A 21805-nucleotide genomic window follows, 5' to 3' on the forward strand; every position below is an offset into this window, starting at 1 on the left:
GACTTCTTCCCTCATTTTTCTCTTGTATTTCCCTGAGTACCTGCCAGCTCCTAAGATGTTTAGAATTCAGTATTTTTTAAATTCTTTTTCCATTTTGGGTTGTGTCTTCATCATGTTCTGGTGAATTATTTTTCTCTCCTCCGCATCGTACTCTTTCTTTGGAGGCAAAAGCTCAGCTGTCAAAGTCAATTTGGATCTTTCACTGAGGACTCAGAAAGAGGCTGGTTTGTGCCAGGCAGGAGCAGGGCTCACTGCATTTATTACTGATTTGTGCTTAGGCATGACCTGACCCTGCATTTCTGTATGTTCTTCTCTGCTTTCACAGTGACCTCTTCTTGTTCATCTGATCTTGAAACCCACAAGAACCACTTTAATCCCAGGCCCACATCTTCCTTATCTCTCTCGGTCCCAGGTCTGGTGGCACCTTTTCTGTTCCTTTGCCTTTAGTTTGCTCTTTCCCTGTAGGTTTTTCCTCTACATTCACATGCCAAATCCTACCCTGATGCAACTTTCCTTTCCTTCTGTCTTTCAGTATAACAGTTGGAGAAGTTGTGAGAAATGTGATGCTTTACTCCCACCCCTTCTGCCAGCCAGGCAGCCCTGTGACTACAGCAGTGGTAGTGAATGGGTCCTCATGGCCTTGGGCAACACACGAGGAATTTTGGTTCAACCTTTAGCTTCTCTCACTTCTTCTTGTGCTGATCCTTAGAAATCAGAGCACTCCCCCACCTCTCACTGTCCTCACAGGGCCATGTGAGTCCATGAGGTGCTTTGGCCTTGGGACAGCTGAAAACTGAAGAGAGGGCATCAGTAGAGAGGATAAGGGCTTCTGTTGGTACCTCCCTGATGAGATTAATTTCCTTTTTTCCTCTTTCTTGGCAGGATCAGAGCCCTGGCATCGTTGCCAGGTTGCAGGAGCCAGGCTCCATCCCGAGCGGCGGCTCCGTGCCGGCACCGGCCACGGTCAATGGGTACACGATGAGGAACCATCTCCTGAAGCAGCAGATCATGAAACGGCAGCTGATGCAGGTACAGGGTGAATGCCCCTGTGGGCTGCTGTGCTCTCACCTCACTGGGAGGGACAGGACTAGCTGGAATGAGGAAATCATCAGTCAGCAAACGCTAAGAGTGACTCTGGAATTGCTAGGCTGAGTCAGACTAGGCTGTGGTGAGTCTAGCATGAAGCCAAGAGAGGCCAAGGCCAAGTGCTGCCCTGCCAGAGTTGAGTGCAGATCTGCCCCCTCATATGCAAGGGAAGGATTTGGTCACCTCCATATCCCTGATGTCATTTTTGGTCAGCCACAGAGTTGGGAAGGAAGATGCAGAGAAGGGAGGCTTGGAAAGTGAATCAGCCCCAGAGAGATGTTCTCCATGCTTGCCTTTCTCTCTGGTTCCCTGGGGATTTAGCAGAGCAGATGTTAGGCTCCAGTTTGTCCAGGACTTGACTGGTCTCTAGCAACAGAGGCCCCTGTAGGAGGTTTGCCACAGGCTGTGTGAGGAAGCTGGGATGGGGAAATCCCATAAATGAGTTGGGTAAAGCAGCTCTGACCATGTGCCTCTGACTTTCTGAATGTGCTACTGGATTTGGGCCAAGTAGATTCATATCTGTGGATGGGAAAAGAGATGAGAAGTAGCTCAGTAAAACCATCAATGAAGTCCTGTGCTGCTCCTTGATCAGACTCCCTTTCAAACCCAACTCTGCCTCCCTGCCATCACTTGGCTTCAGCTTTTTCTGGGCCTCTCTGACACTGGGGGAGCTCCACCATCCCCAGAGAGCTGCCCAGGTCACAGCTGCTGCCCACAGCAGGGATGTGAGGGCAGTGCTGGGTTCTGGAGATAAATGGTGGGAGACTCAGATCAGGTCACCTGGACTAGCCCAGCAATGCCTTGCTCAGGGAGCACCTGCTGTGGATCCCTGGCTCCTGTGTTCTGGTTAGAAGTGGCACCCAGCACCCAAGGGGATGGTGCAGCTGGGCAGAGCTTCCAGCAGCAGCACACTTGACTCATAGGCTGGTGAACACAGGAGTCTCCATGGTTGTCCAGCTCCCCTTTGGCTGCTGGCACAGCATCTGCTGAAGGTTGCATTTCCCAGTGCTGGGCTGGCATCAGGACACCTCTGCAAGAAGGGGAATGTGAGAAATTAAAATTCAGTCTGGAATGAACTGTCTGGGCTGAGTCTCATCAGAGTAGAGGGCTAAAGGGAGAAGTTGTTAATGGTAGTGGCTACACCTCAAGTATCTGCTGCTCTTTTGGTTGTCAAGAGACTGCTTCACTATTACTCCTCTTGTTTTCCAGGAAAAGCAGAGACAAAACATGCTGGGAGTAACATCTGAACAGAGGAGCTTGTTTGCAGCTCAGCAGATAAACCAGTTTCAAGGTAAGGAAAGAAATGGCCTGAAAATGGTCTGAAAATCCTTGAGGTGCCAAGGCCTAGTGTCTGGTTAAATAGAGACACTTAATGATTCTCTGCCCTGAATTACAAGCATTTTGCATTTTATCACATATTGTGAGACTCCCATTACAAAGAACACAAAGGAGGAGCCCCCAAGGCAAAAGAAAGAGCAGCATTTTTTAAAGGTTTAGCCATGTTCCCAGGGTGAATCTGTGCTCACCAGCTAACGTGTCTCTTTGTCCACAGCCGTGCAGCAGCCCATCCCTGCCGACTGCAACCAGGTGCTTCCCGCTCCTCCGCCCAACCACCGCATGCTGCCGTCAAACCCAGCCATGCTCCAGAGCACCCTGGGCTCTGGCATGGCCTCAGCCCCCGCCAGCCAGAGCAGCGGGACCATGGTGATGATTCCACACAACCCTGGCAAGCAGCAGGGGATTTTCCCACCTAATTCTGACTTTAACATCCCGCTGCGGCCCAGCCAGAACTCACTAGGCATGAACTCGGGGTGCCAAACTGTTCACAGCCACTCCACTGTGAGGCCGGGAATGCCCATGGGAGGCTTCAGTTCTGGCTCCTTAGCAAATCACTCTGCAACACAGCAACACCTGAGGCAGCCGAGCATGCCAAGAATCCCCAACATCTACCCCAACTCATCAGCCCAGATGTGGACACCAACTACTGTGCCAAGAATGCCAAATCAAAGCCAAATGGATACCAGCATGCAGCAGTTTTCTGGGAACACGGTGTTCTCCAAGCAGGGCGTGAGGCCGAGCACACCGGGTCAGGCGTTCTCCCAGCAGGCTGTGGTGCCACCAAACCAGATCGCTCCTGGCATCCAGGTCAGGCAGATGCAGAAACTGAGCATGGGACAGTCTGGCCAGGGCTTGAGCTCAATGAGTAATCAGAACTTGAGACACAATTTAACCAGGGGACCGTTGCCAGCTATGAATGTTATGAAATCGTTGCCCCAAGGAGTGTCCGGTTTTAACCACCTCAATCCTGCCCCGGGGCTGGGCCCGCCCAGCTACCCCTCCAGTGGCCAGCCCGACGCCTTCAGCAGGATGAGCAGCGCTGCGGAGCTGCCCCAGTACGACTTCGTGTCCCAGCACAGCAGTTCCATCATGCCTGCCAACTGCAGCGACACCGACTTCCTCGACTCCCTCATGAAGAACAGCAGCAGCAGCAACGACGAAGAGTGGTTGAACAATCTGACAATGATAGATGACATTTTGGGACAGCATGCTCAAAGCTCTGGACACGTTTAGCTCGGAGAGAAGCAGCCTCGTTGTAAATAACACACGTATGGCTTTGAACAGAACAGACGACCCGTGAAAGCCACTGCCTCGTTCAATACAGAGGGAATGGACTCAGCCAATTCTTTGCTTGCATCAAAGTTTAATATTGGCAGTTTTTCAGATGACTGTATATATTTGAATATTTTGTAAATTATGTTTTCCTAAACCTTAAATGTAGAAGTATTTATACTTCTTTGCTGGACTCTTTGTAAATAAATCTATAGCATAACTTTTGGTTTTATTATAGGGATTTCATTATACCTTGTTATAAATATGCAAATAATATTGTTAGTTTCAGTAATACTGTGTATTACAGCATAAAATACTTATGTTTTTGACATAACTTAACACATGATCTAGGGGTGTCATTGCAACCAGACTAAGCAGAAATCAAATGTGGCATTTATTCTCCCATATCAAGAGGAAAGATTGAAAAGTTGCATTAAAAAAAAAAACAAACTAAAAGGAGCTGCTGATTCCTTTGTCACTTAGTCTTGCAGACCAAACGTGGTACACAAGTCCCATCCAGGCACCCAGTGCATTCAGGGTTCTGCTTGCAGAGATCCATTTGCCAGATCCTGGGCATGTTCTCAGCTTGGCACACTCCAGTAGGTCACTGTCCTGCAGGGAGTGTGTGCTGGTGACCTTCAGTGCTGATGCTGTGTGCCTGGGGTCGCAGGCTCGGCGTGGTGTGGCCCATGGTGGCCACGCGGGACAGGAGGTGCTGGGCAGGCACTGCCCAGCTTCCAGCCACTGAACCCTTCAGCAAAAAGGAAGCTCTGGTTTGTGCACCTCTACCATGTATATTTGTAGTGTACAGGTGATTTGTTCCTGGTTTTAAGGCTTTTCATAATTTCTGTTTTAATGTAAGACTTTTTTCAGGGGGAAAGTCTACAAACATTAATAGTTAATTTTTGATGTTTTTCTGTCAGCTACTATTGTCCTCTGTATATTTAAGAGTCTGTTTATAAAAGATTCGCTGTACTGTAAACTTCTTAAAATGTTCATACTTTGTGTAATCATATTTTAATAGTCACGTCATACTTCGCAATACATTTGTAATATAACGTCAGCTTCAAGCACAGAATGTTTTTTTCTTCATACCATAATAAACTGCCAGGGGAAAATTGCATATCTTTATGTGCTCATTTTTCAGCTACAGTGTTTTGTACCCACAGATATTTGAATTAATTTGATTTGTCCAGGATGCTACAACATCAATCTAATAACATGTACAAATGCATGTGTGCTGTTGGTAGGAGCACTGGGCCAGACAGAGAGTTTAAGCAGGCTTTAATTTTATTTTAAGGTGGGATTACTGAGGCCCACTGTCCTTTTCAAGTATAATTATAGGTGAATGTGAAATTAATCTCTATTGGGGTTTTTTTTACATAGCACCATGTTTATTTAAGTGACAGTTCTTGTGTGTAAATGCCAAGTGTGAGGCAGTGAGAAGGGGACCTTGCTCATTCTGTGACACCTGCAAGGGCAGTGATGGGTACAGAATGTTACTCCTTTGACATAGAAATTGTCTTATGGGAGAACTGGTGCCTGTCCTGGGGGAGGCCAGGCTGAGTTTGGAGGGGTAGGAAAGAACAGGAAAACTTTAGCAATGTTAAATAAATGCACAAATAGAATCTGGAGGTAAAATTGCCTCCATTTAACTGAGCCAGATTCCCCAGCTTCCTGGTGGAGATGTGTTGTTGCTGCCCTTTGTCAGAGGCACACTGTGGGCACTGAAAGCCTGGGGAAATCTCCTGGGGAGATTCCTTGCTGGAGGGAGGGGTTTGGCAAGGGTTCCTGTCCTGAGTGGGTCCTTCCAGGAGCCTTTTCTCCAGAGCCAAAGGGCAGAAAACAACTCCTGAAGTCAAAAATGAGAGGGGACAGTCAGGGTTTAAAGCAGCCAGGCACATGCTCTGCTGCTGCTGGTGGGCAGGAGACCTCCCTGGGTACAGCCACTCCAGGCTTGCCAGAGAGCCTTGGGGGTTCCTGGTGACAAAGGCAGATCCCACAGAGCCAGAGGTTCTGAGGGGAATGATCCCTAACCAGCTTCATCTCCAGTTTGACGTGTACTTGTATGAAACCAGGGTGAGGACAAAAAAATCCAGTTTTTCCAGCAAAGAAAACCAAAGCATTGCCTAAAATATGCTGTAGAACTCAGCAAGTGTCTGAGTAAGGCAGAAATGCTGACTTGCCTCTGGACAGCAGAGAGGGGGAGGAATGCCCATGGGTGAGTCTGTGGTGAGGACAAAGGTGAGTTTGTTTGGCTGTGAAAATTGGCACCGTTTCAGCAGCTTTTCTGTCGTGAGCTGTGTCCTGCCAGGGCACAGGGAGCTTCAGGGAGTGGCAGGTCTGACACAGGACTGGGATCCAGAGGCACTCAAGCCCTCCAGGCTGGCAGCACAGCAGCCACTGATGGCAGAGAAGGCTCCTGCCCACATGGTCCTCTTGGGAATATTAATAAAAACAACAAAAATGTCCCCTTTTCGTTCTTCATTTTGTTTGTGTCAAAACACACTTCATCTTTTCAGTTCTGCATGATTTGGGTTAGAAACGCTGTGGGGAGGATGTCTTCAAAAGCCAACTGTTTCCAACAGAATTTTTGTAAAACAGTTTATCTTGTACCTCTGTTATGTATGCACTTGTTTTTACTCTGGTTTTTTTTTTGTTTACCTTTTCAGCTGGTAGAGCTTTTCACCCCTCCATATCCCATTCCTCATGCCTCAAGAGGGAATGATGATCCTTCCTTGCCACAGAGGTGTTGTTGGAAGAAGAACTGGACTAAGTATAATTATTATTGTCTTGCTGGTTGTATTTGTAAGTACTCTTTAGTAAACATGTCTTTTGGGGAGTTGGCACAAAACCACAATGACCAATGCCCTGTTTGGGTTGCAGCCCAAGCACAAGGCTGCTGCCTCTCCCTGGGTCAGCATGGGCTGCAGCACAGGCACAGGGAAGTCAGGGCAAAGGCATGATGACCACAGACAAACATTCCAGCAGCTGGAGTACCAGCACTGCAGTCCTGGCTGGGGTCAGTTCATGTAAGCAGTAACTGCTAATGACAATTAATTGCCTGTTCTTTTCTTAAAAAAAAAAACCCCTACCTTTGTCTGTACTTTGCCTTGCCTTTTCTTCTCTCTGTTTAAAGTGTGAAAATGCTCAAAGTGTACTCCTGCCTTCACTCTGACAGTCTGTGTCATTAAGGCAAATAGTTACAGCTAGTAAGGGCTAGTGAACTGTAGGACTAAACATATCTGCACAGTTCTCCTGCTCTATTTACTGGACCAGCAGATCACCCCACAAGATGTGCATGGACTTACACTGTGAGCCAAATTCTGCCACCATGCAGAGTAAACACACAACAGATCTCCTGAAGGCAGTGGTACAGTATGGGATTTATACAAACATAAATAAGAGCAGCATGTGGTGCTCTGGCAGTGCAAACTGAATTTGGATTTCTAAAATAGTTACAAGGAACGAAGTGTCTGACAGCACTCACTGTTGAATGCCATCATTTATTTTCCATACAAGTTACGTCACCAGACTGCCCTCATAATTATGGCCATGAAAAAACAGAGGCAAGGCAGTAAGCTTTTCCTCTTGGACTCTAAAATAACATCAAATGCCTATAAAGTCCAGAATTTCCAAAGACCTGAGCTCACTGAAAGCCTCTCTCACTGAAAGATTAGTAGCATAGGTAAGCCAGACTTACTATGGAAAAATTCTCTTTGTGGATTGTATTAATCTAAAGCAGCCTATTTCTAACAAAGGAAAAACAGAAAAACACACTCTTTCCTATTAGACAGTAGGAATAGATGTCATGGGAGCCTGGATCAGACAATTTCCCTGGGAAGCATAGCCCTGACTTATGCAGAACCTGAGCCCTGCTGCTCAGAGGCTCTCCAGGATTGATTACCTGTCTGTCTTAAGAAGCTTTCAACAAAGGAAGCTGCACTGATGCTGAAGTGTAAGGTCAAGCTCTCCTCTTGTGTAGGATGTTGTAAATCAGGAGCTATTCCACTGCCTGCTGCAGGGTAACCCCTGATTTACACCTCTCTGGGAGCAGAGCAAGCACCTGGCAAGGAGCTGGCACCTGTCTCATGGTCCTGCCGGGATGACCCCCATGGTGGGAGAGGCCACAGATGTGCTGGGTGGCCCCAAGGGAGGAATTGCTCCCTGCTGGTGCTGCAGGGCAGCAGGGACACAGGGAGGAATGAGACTCTGCCTCTCTGCTGCTGCCATCTGCACTGACAGGCAGGTGACAGGCAGGTGACACACGCTCCTGGGGGGACACCGGCCCTGGCACATCTGCCCAGACAGCTACTGCCCAGGCTGAGCTCAGGTTCTGGTGCTAAACTCCAGATTAAGGCCTGTTTCCTTCTACTCCCTGCTATAGATATAGATAAATAGAGATATATAGATACAGGTTTAGAGATAGATAGATAGATAGATAGATAGATAGATAGATAGATAGATAGATAGATAGATAGATAGATAGATAGCAAATTTAAAACAAACAAACAAAAAACCTAGAAAAAAGTGAGATGTTTTAAACACCAATGAGGGTCTCTCCTGGGCAAGGTAAAACAGAAGTACTGGTTGGCAGATGCAGGAGTTCCTGAGAACTTAAGACTCTGCCTGGGCAAGAGGCCTCCTGTGTACAATCCTGCATGAAACCAGGGACAGGCAGGTTATTAAAGCAGTCAGGCTGAAACCACTGGAGCTGTAGTTAATCACAGCCATGGCTGTGCTATAGATGAGTAATGACTCTCACACTTAAAGGGAAATATTATGTACATGTTAAGAGAAGTTTTGTAGATGTACAGTTGTGTTTCCCCCCCTTGCATTGTTATCAGGGATGGCCTGGCTAGCTGGGGATTTGGGAGGGTCAGCTCCTGGGCTCCAACCAGGTGTAAGATGTAAGAAAGTGAACTCCACCCCTGCACAGCGAAGGAGGAGTCGATTGACAAGGCTTTGGGAGGGGCTAAAGGTTTTTAAGGGCAGAACATCCATTGTGTGGATGAGCACATGGTAGTGGAATCCTTTGCTCCTGTGGCTGTACTATCAATTGTCTCTATTCAGTCTTCTGTTCTTTGATAAGGCTATAATAAACCTTCTAAGTTTTTTGGAAGTGAGTATCAATCTCACAACAGCTGTGTGCTGATTAAAACAACGCCCTGCCACAGCAGTGGTTTGTCTCCACAGCCCAAAGGGCCCATGGCTGAACCCTGCTGCCACTCTCAACGTGTGCCAAAGACCACTGAGAAGCTCCTGAGGTTTGTGCATCGCGTTGTTTTTGTCCTTATCAAGGTTTTTGATGCTGCAATTTAATGAATTTAACCAACTTGGCTGGAGAAGAAAAAAGAAATGCCCTTTTAAGCTTAAAGTTGGATTTGTATTTAAAAAGGATATTTTAATTGTTCTGGTGTTGCCTTAATCCCTTTTCAAGGAGTGAAAAGACATGTTTGCTGACCCTGCTGGGTTCCCTGTCCTGGAGCTGTGCTGTGTTTGATGGATGACTGGGACAGACAAGACCTGGGGCAGTAGCAGGGGTGGTGAGACCGGCCTATTTTCACTCCCTGAGGGGGAGCCAGCCCAAAGCTATAAAGTTGTGAAATCTCTTTTTTGTTTTGCTGATATAGAGCTGTGCTTGGCTATGGAGCTGCAGAAACATGCTTTGTTTCAAGTTTACAGACTGCTCCTTGTCAACTCTGCTGGCTTTGTATGGCAGCCAGGGAAAGAGAATTACCTGGCAGTCCCTTGTTCCTTTCCTTGTCTCAGCCTATAAATTACTACTCTCTCTCACCTATTAGTTGACTGCACTATTTGCCTAAGCAGTTCCCATTAATCCCCTGTTTGAGCCTTACAATCCTTAATAAATATATATGTTTTCCTGTGCTCTTTCAGGATAGTTGATGATGTCCATTAGCAGTGGGGGACCATGAGGCACAAAAGGCTCAAGACTCAAATCCCAAAGATATTTAGGTGCCTAATGAGGCAGGCAGACACCAGTAGGATTTTTCAAGTGTAGTTAAGCAGGACTAGCAGCCACATCTCATGGGAAGTGGGTTGTGTGTTACCACAGGTAGGTCCAGGAGGAAAAGCTGGTTGTTTCTGTATGGCTTGTTGTGGGTAAAAACAGGCTGTGAGTCAGGCCCCTTGGTGTCTCAATTTTCCAACCTAAAGAGTCAGTTGGCTAATTGTGGCAGGGATAGCATGCAGCCTGGCAGGTGGGCAGTGGAGGATGAGCCATGGATTTCACCTCTATTCCGAGCAAGTTCTTTGCTTTACTCAATACCTTGTTCCCACCTCTGTGATGTGGCACACCTGGCCCTGCCACAGCGCTTGGGCTCACACAGAAAACGTGAGCAGGTCGCTCTCCTTGGCCAATATTCCTGCCAACAAACTCTTCAAAAGTGCCACCTGTGCATCTTGAAGGCAGGTGGAGTCCTACTCCTGCTTCAAACCTGCAACTCAAATCTGACACCTCTTGAGCTTCTAATGGATCATTAATGTACCCAAGATGTAGTGAGACACCATCTGCATCCGTGCTTGTCCTGGCATGAAATCAGGCAGGGAGACTCTTTTCATCTTCTTGCACCTAGAAGTCTGATCCCAGAATAATGTTTCCATTTTAATTGTCTGTCAATTGGTAATTTTATTCCTCTTGTCAGCATCTACAATAAGCATGAGAAGTTTTTCCTCTGGCTGTGGCAGTATTTATGGCTGTAGTACCTCTTGTCCACATCCTGCAATCATCCACAAACTTAAACTCTGAGCTATCCTAGAGAGCAAATATATTCTTTAATGTATTTTTGTGTATTTTATGCAGTGCCCAAACAATGAGGCCCTAGTCTCTAGATGCTACCATAAGTCTACTAATAAATAATAGCTCAACACTGAGATTAACACTGCTACACAGAGACCTGATTTGGTACATTAACTTCTTATTCTTTTCATGCTGTGAATGTAAGCTGTAGCTGGAGATAAAAAGTGCTGTGAAGATTATTGTTAAGTGCTCTGATCTTCTGAACCCTGAATGAGGGTCACTGTTGTATAATAAATTGCATTAAAATATAAATGAAAAGAAATCGTGTACAATTTTTCCAGCAAGAATTATTCACAAGAAGCTTCATGGAAGAAATGACTGCATTAGCTCCAATAAAAGCCATTATTTCTTTCAGGTGGCTGCTTGAAGATTTGCTAATTGTCTGAAGAACCTATATCTGATGTGATATTCAGGGCTGCTGAGACCCCACTTGTCTCAGTGATTTTGCAGAGCTGTGAGAGGGTTTGTTCCACTCATTAGAGCAACCAAAGAAATTCTGCTTCATAATAAAATTATTTTCTTCTATTCACCAGAGTGTAAAGATGTGCCAGGCCAAATGATCCACAGCAGTATGGCTTTTTCAGTCCCACAGGAATGACCCTTGGTCCCACAGGACTAAAGAGAAAGATCTTCATTGATTGCTGCAGTGAATGTTCCTGCTAACACCATGAATGCCAGTTGGTTTTAATCCTGCCCATAAATGGTAATTTTCTCTAACAATGGGAAAGAAAACTGCATTTGAAACCCAGTTTCTCTTCTTCCCACCATGACATATTTAAGCAAACTGACTATGGTGGTGTGTTTTCTTTTTCATTATAAAGATTAACACCCCAGAATAACAAGATTAGATCCATTTTGCCTATAAAACATGGTAAAGGAAAATTTGAATTAAACCAGAATCAATAAAGCATGAACTTTGGAGAACTCAAAGGTCCTTTCAGTTCCTTGAGCTATGCACTGGCAGCCTCTGCTGACAGAGGCTTGAATCCAACAAGAAAGTCATCACTAACACCTGATGGTGAAGAATTTCTTCCAAATTATTGGATCACATGGACTTTAGAGAAACAGAAATCAGTAAAGCTCTGGTAAGCAGTGGTGCCTGAAACAGCTTGCCCACCATTGGTTGCCTATGGTGCACTGCTGTTGACAATATGACAGCAAATACTATCATGGAAATAAAACAAAAATATGATCTGATCTAAATGGATGCACTATTCAAAAGAGAAAAGGCTTTCAAAATGCTGATCTTTTGCAGGCTCTGTAGCTGGTCTGTGACCTTGGGACTCTGCATTCAGCAACTGCAATCTGCTGTCTGGAGCTTGTCTGAATTTTGAAGCTACCTCCTCTTTGTTATGGGATGACAGCTGAAAGGGGCTGTGCTGTGTTTTCAAAATTCACAGATATTCCACTGTGAGTAGGAAATGCTGGCTTCCTGTCCTGCCCTATCAGCTGCAGTGACTCTTGAGCTATAAAACAAAGAGTATTTCTGAATGGAGCATGTATTAACTCTGCTGTGACAGCCTGTCTCTGTCACACTCATTCACATACTAAAAATGATGCTTAAAATAATTCTTACATGCTGAATTGTGAGTGATTCAGACACTACTGTAAAAGCTTCAGATGTTAAACCTTCACATGCATGGACCTTGACAATAGGAGGGGGGGTATTTGGGGGTCCATCCTGCAGAGTTTTCTTTTCCCTGATAAAACTGTTTGATTCCAAGATGCTTCTGCTTTTACAAGGTGTTTTAACTTAAACCACTTCACTCCTGCAGTCTCAGCTGCCTGAGTTGTGTCACTGGAGTTCTTTCAGGATTTGAATGAAACCTCAGCCCTTCACAGAACTTCAGAGCACAGAGCAAAAGCAAAGCACTTAACAGGTATTAGTCTAAAGAGTCCTTCTCTTTTACAAGCTATATTTATACATTTAACAGATCATTTTCTATTGCAGTTTGCAATAGAAGAAAGTGTACTGGAAGCTTATGCTTTTGTGTCCTATTTGCTTTAAGAAGATTTTCTTCTATTTCTCTTAATTTGTAGCATTGTTTTACTAGGATTAATTCCACTTACAGATCAGGTAATTCAGTGGATATTACTAACTTCAATTTGTTTGGTTCTTCTAATCCAAATACTCCAGTTCTCTTAAAACCTTTATGTACTATGCAAATTAGGTATGATACATGTGAGAATGAGTTTGCCTTTCTGTGAAATGCAGCTATTTCTATGTTTATAAAACGTACTAACTGCTTCTAATATTTACATAGTGAATGTAGGGGGTGGTTCCTACATAAATATAGGATCAACACACACCTGATACTGATTTTCCTTGTCTTTGAAGACAAGGAGCCAGTGTGTGTCTGGTGTGACAGCAGATGTGTGTATTTATGTACATACACATAGACAGGTATATATTGTATGCATCAGTTGCCAAGTGCCAGGTTTTGGTGACAGCAGTGCTGTGTATGCAAACCCAGGTATCCAAAAGGGAGCTATCATCTGCCTGAAATCACAATAACAAGTATTCAGTCAGTGCTTCTGAAAGTGCTTCCCAAAATACAACTGCTATTTCCAGCCCCTGGGAGTCGCAGGATCCAGAAATACAAGAAACCTCTTATATAACTCACCTTATTGCTATTGTGAGTCAAGCAGAAAGGGGAAGATTTTTTTTTTAGGGTGCTTTATGTGTTTTATTTGGTGACATGTTACTTGATAAAGAAACAATTAGGCTAATTGAGGGGAAAGCTAGGCAGAAATAGGTTAAAGAGGTCTTAAAGTACAGCTTAAAAGAATTAAATCTGGAGGTCTTTATTTAGCAGAGACAAAAATAAACATCAGGTTAGCAAACAAAGAACAATGACAGGAAACAAAGGGTGTAAGTAGCACTGTGCCAGAAAAGCAAAAGAATCACTGATATACCATATCTTTTCTAATATCTAACTTGTAAAAGGGAAGAAAAATGTACACATGTGAACATACAGACACGTCTATGGATTTGTGATGTTTACCACTGCATTGTCCTTTCCATTTTATCTGTCACGACAGCAACTGAAAACAGCAAGAGAAAATTATTGTGTGGTAAATGGACATAAATCATCTTTAACTTGACCTATGGGCTTGATTTAAAGATGCAGATTCCTAACCTCCACTTAGTTTTTTTTCTCCAGAATAGGAGGAAAATGAGTTAATATTATTATCAGGTCTTGTTGTGCTCTCAAACTGCAATTTTATATCATCAATCTCATAATGCCTTAGTTCCCCCTGGCATCCCAGTTCTACATGTGTATTTATTATTTGCATTACCATAGTGCTACAAGAGCCTGGTGTGTATCAGGGTCAATACTTTTTCTACTTTACAAAGTATGAAATTAGAGAACTGAGGAATACAGGCAGGAGAGGCAGCATAATGAACTGTGATCCTCTGTTGTAGACACTACAGGAAGGAAAAGTTTTAAGGAGAGGTTTTAAAGAAAATTACCAGTAACTTGTGGGCTGCTTATAGGATCTTTGGAAATAAATGGCATCAATGAGAATGCACAAAAGAACTTGTTTAAATGTATTACAAGTAGGCTGTGAAAGCTGGCAAGGGGAGCTGATGGGAGCTTAGATGTCAGCAGGGAATGGACATGGTAAGTGGACAGGCTGCCAAGGCCCTCCAAAGCAAAGACAGGAAGGGAAGGATCCACATGATAGAGTAGGCTGAGCCAGCACGGGGATGAAAAGAGTGGAATAACACAGTGAGAATGACAGACTTAGAAAAATGGTCACTGTAGTAGTGTTCTCAATAAATATGAGCAAGACAAGGTTATATTTTTCAAGGCCAAGGGAAAGGATGTTGCAGTAATTGAGATTTGAGACGATGGGAGTTTTAGCTATATGGACAGATTTAGACATAGTCTGACCATAAAGGGCTAGGGAAAGGTCTGAGTCAAAGATGATTACATACAGGCAGATAATAGCATAATAGATAAAGTAGAGAGTACTTGTGGGAGAAGGCTTGACACTGTTTTAACTGTACTGAGCTGAAAATGACATTAGCATTGTCAATTAACCAGTTTTTATCCAGATGGTGCAGGGATTGGAGGGTGGAGTATTTGTGTGCTGTCTGGGCTGATTACAGTGGAGGCACCACATCCTGCAGTACAGCAGTGTACCACAACAAGGACAGGCTCAGAAATACAGAGAGAGCCTAAACATCCCCACACCCCACTCATTATTAACAAAATGTTAATAATTCATGCTCTTGCAGATCCAAGGAGCTACTGGGTGGATCATGAGTCAGGGGACTAAGCACATTTCTTCCATTCACATCACTTGGGGTGCCTGACCATGGATGGGTGCGATTCACAGAATGATTGTGACTGAGTGCACTGGAAGATGAAGTCACACAGAAGAGTCACAGGAAAGTACTAGAGATACAAGTTAAAGTTTTTTAGGAAAGCAAGTCAATCTGCATAGCTGGGGAAAAAAAAAAAGAGTGGAAAAGGTCATTTGAACTGTGGTCATAGTACAAATTATCTGGGGATAAAGTGTGGAGTGGTTAGAGCAGAGACCCAAGGAGAAAGAGCTGGTTAATACTGACTGGAAGCCAGAAGGCATGTAAAAAACAGTCCCTCAAAAATGTGCCAGTAGGTGTCTTAGACATGTAGGAGGAAAAAAAGGGACAGGTCAGTCACTGAACAAGGGTGAGTATTTCACTTGACAGATTCAGGTGGAATAATAGTTGTGATCATTAAAGGTCATATGAGCAAAAGGCTGCTTGAGACTTTGTCATCTGAAAGAAATGCAAAGGGCATAAGCCAGGCTGGAAAAAATCTAGGACAAAACTGATGGAAATAAATTTATGAGAACATTTGGGGAGAGCACTTTTAGTGATCTGAGTCATGGCATGTCAGAAATGAGTTCTAGTTCTCATGATGACAGAGAAAAACCTTTAAAACATGATTTGAATGAAACCTTGAAAGAATGATTCAAGTAAAGGATCCTCTGTGTGTACATACACATATGTATGTAGACCTGAGCATACATATATATATTTATACACACATCACACTGGAATACATCAAAGCAAGACTTCAAAACTGCATCAGTGGATTTTTTAGCTAATCTTTGCTGAGAGGATAATGTCAGAGCAAAGGTATATCATACCAGAAGACAGCAGACAAGACTACTTGTGTGAGGGAGGTGAACATTTCATCTCCTTCTTTTGCTCACTGCTTACTCCTGCTGCTTATTAATATAAAACACACAGTTCCATGCTTATTGTGGGAAAATATTTTTCACTCCAGAAACAGTTTTTTTCTGTCATAAGAGGCACCAGCCCAGTTCCCTTGTGTTTTTCTGGTTTTGATTTTCTAAAGTTTTTGGAATTCCAGATATAAATTGTTGATAATAAAGGTGACACCTAAAAGTAATGCATAAAATTATTGTTAAAATTACTGTCTTGTGGCTTCTTCCAAAAGTACTTCTTGCCTTGTACAAATGCATGATTCACCTCAAGGAGCCTTTAGGTCAGAGTCAGCTCTTCAGATGGTGTAACTATTTGTTCATAGAGAAGAAATAATGTACATACACATGCCAAAATTAAACTGGACAAAGACTTTTGCAAGAAGACATGGAAAAGCAGAGGTGATATGGTATCTTTGATGTAGATGTTGGTACCATGCTCGTGAACTGGCAGGGGATGATCTTCCCCCAGAGGAGCCAGAGCCAGCGGTGGCCCTGCACAGGTGTGAGGGGAGCACTGCTGGCTCTGTGAGAGCTGCTTAAACTGAGTATAGAGCTCCTCATTGCTCACATAGGAACCAGTTACTTTCTGTATTGTTTTTGTTTTTTTTTTAATTTTTCTTTGATCAGCTCTTCTGTGGTCCAGTCCTGCAAACACGGAGGAGCTGTCCTTCCACTGATGGGGGATCAAGTTAGGGTCGGTCATACTACTGGAGAAGCTGGACACTGCTGTTTTGTAGCTCAAAAATGTGCTTTATGACATCAAAAAGGTTTGGCAATATCACAAACCCCCTTTCCTGAGAGCAGAGACCATGAGACCACAGAGAGTGCCTGATCTCCGCCCTGCCCTCCGGACACGCACAGCCGCTCCCTGTACAGGACCAACAGCCATTTTATGGACAATTTTTATTTAATTTTAATTTTACGTGAATGATACCCCTGCCATTTGCATCACCAATTCTTTTACTTCTTTAGCATAGTGTTTATTCTTTTCGTTTACTCCTTTTATTATAGTGTTCATTGGTGTCCAGAGGGCATCCAGAAGGCTTGGGGTGTCTGATCACTCTATCAGCTTGATCCGCTTCACTCTGGCCGCGCGTCCCTTTCCTCCCCTCCCTTTTCCCCGGCTGTTTCCTTCGGGGCCGCTCTGCGAGGCGGGGATGGCGGCGGCCACAGCCCCGAGCGCCTCAGGGCGCCATAGAGCCCCGCCCGCCCTCACGGCCTGAGGGGCCGCTCCTGCCCCGCCCCTCGGGGAAGCCCCGCCCCCAGGGGTGCCCCGGACCCGCCCCTCCGTGAGGCCCCGCCCGGTTCCCCACAGCTCCGCCCCTCGGCCGCAGCTCCCGGCAGCCCCCGCGGTGTGGGCGGGGCGCGGGCCCGTCACGTGAGCGCTGTGTTCGGGCCCGCGGCAGCACGGGAAGTGTCGGTGAGTGCCGGTGAGGGGCTGCTGTGTGTCACTGGGGCCCGGGAGTTCCCGTGAGGGGCTGCTGTGTGTCACTGGGACTCGGGAGTGCCGGTGAGGGGCTGCTGTGTGTAATTGGGGCCCGGGAGTGCCGGTGAGTGTTGGTGCGGGGCTGCTGTGTGTAACTGGGACCCGAGAGTGCCGGTGTGGGGCTGCTGTGAGTCATTGGGGCCCGGGGGTGCCGGTCAGTGCCGGTGCGGGAGCGCTGTGTGTCGTTAGGGCCCGGTCAGTGACGGTGCGGGAGCGCTGTGTGTCGTTGGGCCCAGAAGTGCCGGTGCGAGGTCCCGGCGGTGTCGGTGCGTGCCGGTGTGTGCGGGGCCCGGGCAGGGGCCGGTCGTTGGGGCCCGCGGCCGGCGGGGCTCGGTTGCCTGGGCTGTTTGTGGCCGCTGGGCTCCGGCTTCTCCTGATTCGCACCCGGTGTGCAGCATCCGTCTGGGAGCGAGACGTTGCCGAAGTGTGGCTCAGCAGACACCTCTGAAGTGTAATTTTTACCTTTCCTGTTCAGTCCTCTCTGTGATGTCCCGAGTGCTCTTGATTCGCTTTCAGACCTTTAAGCCGCTGTAGTGTTCATTTCTGACTGACTTAAATGTTGTTCTGAGGCATGTGACTTCTTTCAGTGTTCATGACTAAAAAGCTGAAACCTTCCATTTCAGAGGAAACTTTTTAGTTGATTTAAAGCATGAAATTACTCTTGAAGATAACAGATCTTCTTGCTGGTTTTTGTGTTGTGGCAGTCAAAAGGCACGTTCTCTACTTTGTGTGGTTGGTGGATTTTGTTTTGTTGGTGTGGTCTTTTTTCAGATGTGCGTGTTTTAAGAGCATAAGAAGGGTGTTAGTTTTTTTCACAGAAAACCCCAGTGCTACCTTAGTGCTATAAAAGCAGCATAGGCAAACTCAGTGTTAAAATTGTGAGAATGTTTTTTTGTGGGTCTGTAAATTGGCTTGCCACAATAGGCACTGACAAAAACCAGGTGTTTAAAAGGTCGCTTGGCTCTATGGCACAGCTTCTTTTCTGGGGCAGGAATTGTGCCCATTGCTTGCTAGTGGTCATAAATCTGTTTATCATTAGCCATATTCAAAGAACCAGGTATCTGATGGTACAGGAACAGTATGTTGTAAAACCAGAACCTCTTCCTTGCTACAGTTTTCTTTTTAAAGTTAATTTTTATTTAGGTAGTTATAAAGATTAGGCTGTACAGTTATTAACAGAGTCTTAACACACAGAATTTCTGGCACTGTTTGTGACTTCATTGTGTGGCAAGTGTCCCAGGAGATGAGCTATAGAGCTGATTTCAATAAAATGTAGAATTCTCCCTTTTTGCACTGTTTATCATTCTGTGCTTGGTCAGAAGGAAACTTGCAGAGGACTCTCACTAAGACATGGGCATGTAGCATCATCCAGGGTGATCTAACCCTGTGCTATTGTATTCCTGTATGTAGAGCTACAGAGTTAGTTAGCAATAGTTAATTTACACTGCACAACTGATTTAATGAGAACTGTAAAACTGTAGGTATTGTGTGAGTTGTTTCAAAGGACACAAAATACTGGTTTCTCTAAGAACCTGAATTGGGTAGAAATAAGTTTTTTGTTTCATGGTCTATTGCTTCTGACTTTGCATAGCTTTTCATATGAAAGACATTCCTAATTGTGTTTGGGAAATGAAACTGATTAACAACATTTTGAAACCAGTTCTTAAGAGTTTTAGAAGAGAAAGTTCTCAATTCCACCTACTTGATGCCAAACATCCTGACATAAGGTAGAACATAAAAAGAACTAGTACTGTTTGTTTCCTTTCTCCAGATTTTTTTTGATAGCAACTATTCTGGGATTTTGCTTCCTTTCTGAAGTTTTCAAAAGTAATGTCAATTGAAATTTTCTGGCAGTGCTAACATGTCTTCCTACCTGTTCCATTCCTGTTAGGGGCCAGCTACAGCACAAAAGTCAAATGTTGTTGTAAAGCTGAAGGAATGAACCCAAGTTTCCTGACATCTGACACTGAAGTGGGCATCTATATTTTATTCAACTGAAATGACTGGTTGAATCTGGAGACTTCAGAGCAAGAGAGAACAAAAGTAAGTGCCTTTTAGTAGACTGTAGTACACTTTTGTGTAAGATAGAATGTGGTTTTTCCCAGCCATATCTAAGTAACTCATGTTAGTGCATGTAGTGAGTGGAAAGGCTGTACAGCAGAGACTGGGATGTCACTGGACCCATCAGTGTGGGAAGTATCCAAGTTTTTATGCCCAGCAAAGACCCTGCCTGTTGCTTGAAAGAGAGCACCTCCAGAGGTGGGGTGCTGCCCTGTGAAGGACTTAGGCAGGGTAGTCCCAATGTCTCCTTTCTTAGGGATGGAATCCAGCAATGATTGGTAAATGACTTTGTCATAGTCTATAAAATCATAGTCCACTTAGTACCATTCTGAGCTGGTCTGTACTTTAAAAAGTAGACTTTCTCCTTGGCATTGTGTGTATTCATGCAGTGGAAGAAGGAACTAAACAGCAGATGGCAGAGGATGTCTGATGGGTTGTACATGTTCTTAAAGGAAAGTCTGAGTAGGGGGATGTAGTTTTAACTGTTACAGTGTCATTTTTGAATGCAGTATATCATTGCATAACAGTTGCAATTTCCATTTCTCCTGTGGAATCATCACTTAGATCTTTAGCAACAGAACTACAGTGGCCTAAGGGGATGTCTTTCAAGAAGAATGAGCAGAGAGCAACTGAAGGCTTTCTTAATAGGAGGCTGGGAAGCTGTGTGTGCTGTCCCATAGGCTTTCCTGTCAACTGCATCAGCTTCTGACAATGTGGGAGGTATGCATTCCCTGCAGGGGATGTGAGGCAGTGAAAATAGACTGGGTGGGTTTAGAAAGCCACGGAGCAGCCTTCAGGCATAGTTTTCTTACAGATGTAATGTTGATTCTAGAGGTAATCTGACAAATGCTTACTTAAAAAACCCACTCACTTCTGTCACGCCACCTAATCTAGGTAGATTTAGCTGTTAGAGGGAAAATGCTTCCTTTGATCCACTCACAGGACTGAACTTCCACGTTAGAACTCAGCTACCAGAATGAATATTAAGAAGCAGTCCAGGAAAAAAGAGAATCATGGCAAGGGAAAGGTAGTAGACATAGAATAAATACAAGATTAGTAATAAGTGAGTACAAGTGGACAGAAGTGATTGTTAGCATAGATTGCAAGGAATAGAACTATTGCTGTTATACAGGCCCTAGAAAATAATGATATGTATAACTACTAAAGAATATGCTGCTTTTATTTGTAATGGTGATACAAAGCACAAAAATGATCTAACCATCAGATCCATGATGGCATGTGTTCTACTCTGTATCCTCTCTTTGTGAGAGGACTTGTAATTCTCTTAAAAGAAAGCTTGCCAGGACAAAAGCTAGGATATCACCCTAAGCTGGATTTTCAATATAATATGAAAGCAGTAAGCAATTGGGTTGATAATTAGAAAAAGCAGTGTTACAGACATTTGTGTTAGGTCTTGTTGAAAGTTGTGATTTACTTTGAAAGTAGGGTGGGAGTTCAGTTCCATGTTAAGACAATAAAATAAAATACTTCAAATGCAGACAGAACTCATATCAATCAAGACAGAATTGAGAATTTTTTTGCTTCCTCCAACTATTCTGTATTCAACACCTGTCTTCCATGTACAGGCTACAAGTGGTTTTTCTTTTTAAGAACTCATTCCTAGAAGTGTGTAGGATCTGGTGGCACTGAGAAATTTTCTGCCAAGCTTTTTCTTTTGCTGCCATTTGTAGATTTCTGTTTTCAGGATACCAGTTATTGTTAGTATGAGGTCTTCCTTCTAATATCTTGAAAACTCCCTACTATAGTGAGCCTGTAAAATCTGAGTGGGCAGGCAGCTGACGCACTTGTGATTGGTTTGGTGAATTAGCAGTCACTTGACTGTTGTGAATTTTGTTTGTTTGTATTTGTTTGTGTTGAATCCTTTGGGGACAATGACTTGACCTGTCAAATGAGGGCTCATTAGGGAACAAGAGAATGCTTTTTCTGGGAGAGGGAGCGTTTCTGGCTCTTGACAAACAAATTCAGCAGTCTGTGTTGAGTTGTGCAGCTGCTGTACAGTCTAGCAGAGAATTGGCAACAATTCTGGAGTGCATTTTTCTTAGGGATGGGAAGCCTGGTGTAGAATTGGTGCTGAGCAAACAGCTTCAGATTGAGAGAGTTTTTGTGATACTGTTTTGAAGGATACAGATTTTTTAATATAGTGATTATTGATGAATTTGATTTAACTGACTTGGGAACCTCGGTGCAGAAGGGCAGATAGATTCTGCATGGACAGTATTCCATTGAGGCTTGCACTGCTGGCTTGCTTTGTGTGTTCTGGTTACACCTTGATGTGATAAGACTTGCAGAGAGACTTGAAAGCTCATATTGCTTCCCTGGAAAATGTAGATTTAGTAAGTACATGTGAATAGGGAATTTATTTAGGCATTAAGGGAGAAGACCCACTAGTGGTATTATCCAGTCTCAGATCAGTAGAATCACGAGGACCCACTTGAGGGAAGGTGAGGGCTGTGACCTGCATTACAAAGAGGTTATGCTTGGAAGGGTTTTAGACC

General features: G+C 44.4%; 2 protein-coding genes across 9 annotated transcripts in view; both read left to right on the forward strand.

Moving 5' to 3' along the window:
- MAMLD1 (mastermind like domain containing 1) overlaps positions 1-4819 on the forward strand; it is a 244035-nt gene extending 239216 nt beyond the window's left edge. For all 4 annotated transcript variants that reach the window (XM_077186220.1, XM_077186219.1, XM_077186221.1 and 1 more), the window contains 3 exons: positions 883-1029; positions 2296-2377; positions 2639-4819. In XM_077186220.1, coding sequence (XP_077042335.1) covers positions 883-1029; positions 2296-2377; positions 2639-3657 — 1248 coding nt within the window. In that variant the 3' untranslated portion in view covers positions 3658-4819. The remainder of the gene's footprint in view (positions 1-882; positions 1030-2295; positions 2378-2638) is intronic.
- Positions 4820-17050: 12231 nt separating this feature from the next.
- The window catches only part of MTM1 (myotubularin 1), a 41497-nt gene continuing 36742 nt past the window's right edge, over positions 17051-21805 (forward strand). For 2 of the 5 annotated variants that reach the window (XM_054641114.2, XM_054641118.2), the window contains exons 1-2: positions 17051-17162; positions 19120-19271. The gene's annotated coding sequence lies outside the window, so the exon portion shown is untranslated. Of the gene's footprint in view, positions 17293-17320; positions 17383-19119; positions 19272-21805 lie in introns of those variants that run through there. The other 3 variants (XM_054641115.2, XM_077185933.1, XM_054641116.2) reach the window with 3 other exon arrangements.

The sequence above is a fragment of the Agelaius phoeniceus genome, chromosome 14, assembly GCF_051311805.1.
Source record: "Agelaius phoeniceus isolate bAgePho1 chromosome 14, bAgePho1.hap1, whole genome shotgun sequence".
In the NCBI taxonomy this organism is placed as follows: domain Eukaryota; kingdom Metazoa; phylum Chordata; class Aves; order Passeriformes; family Icteridae; genus Agelaius; species Agelaius phoeniceus.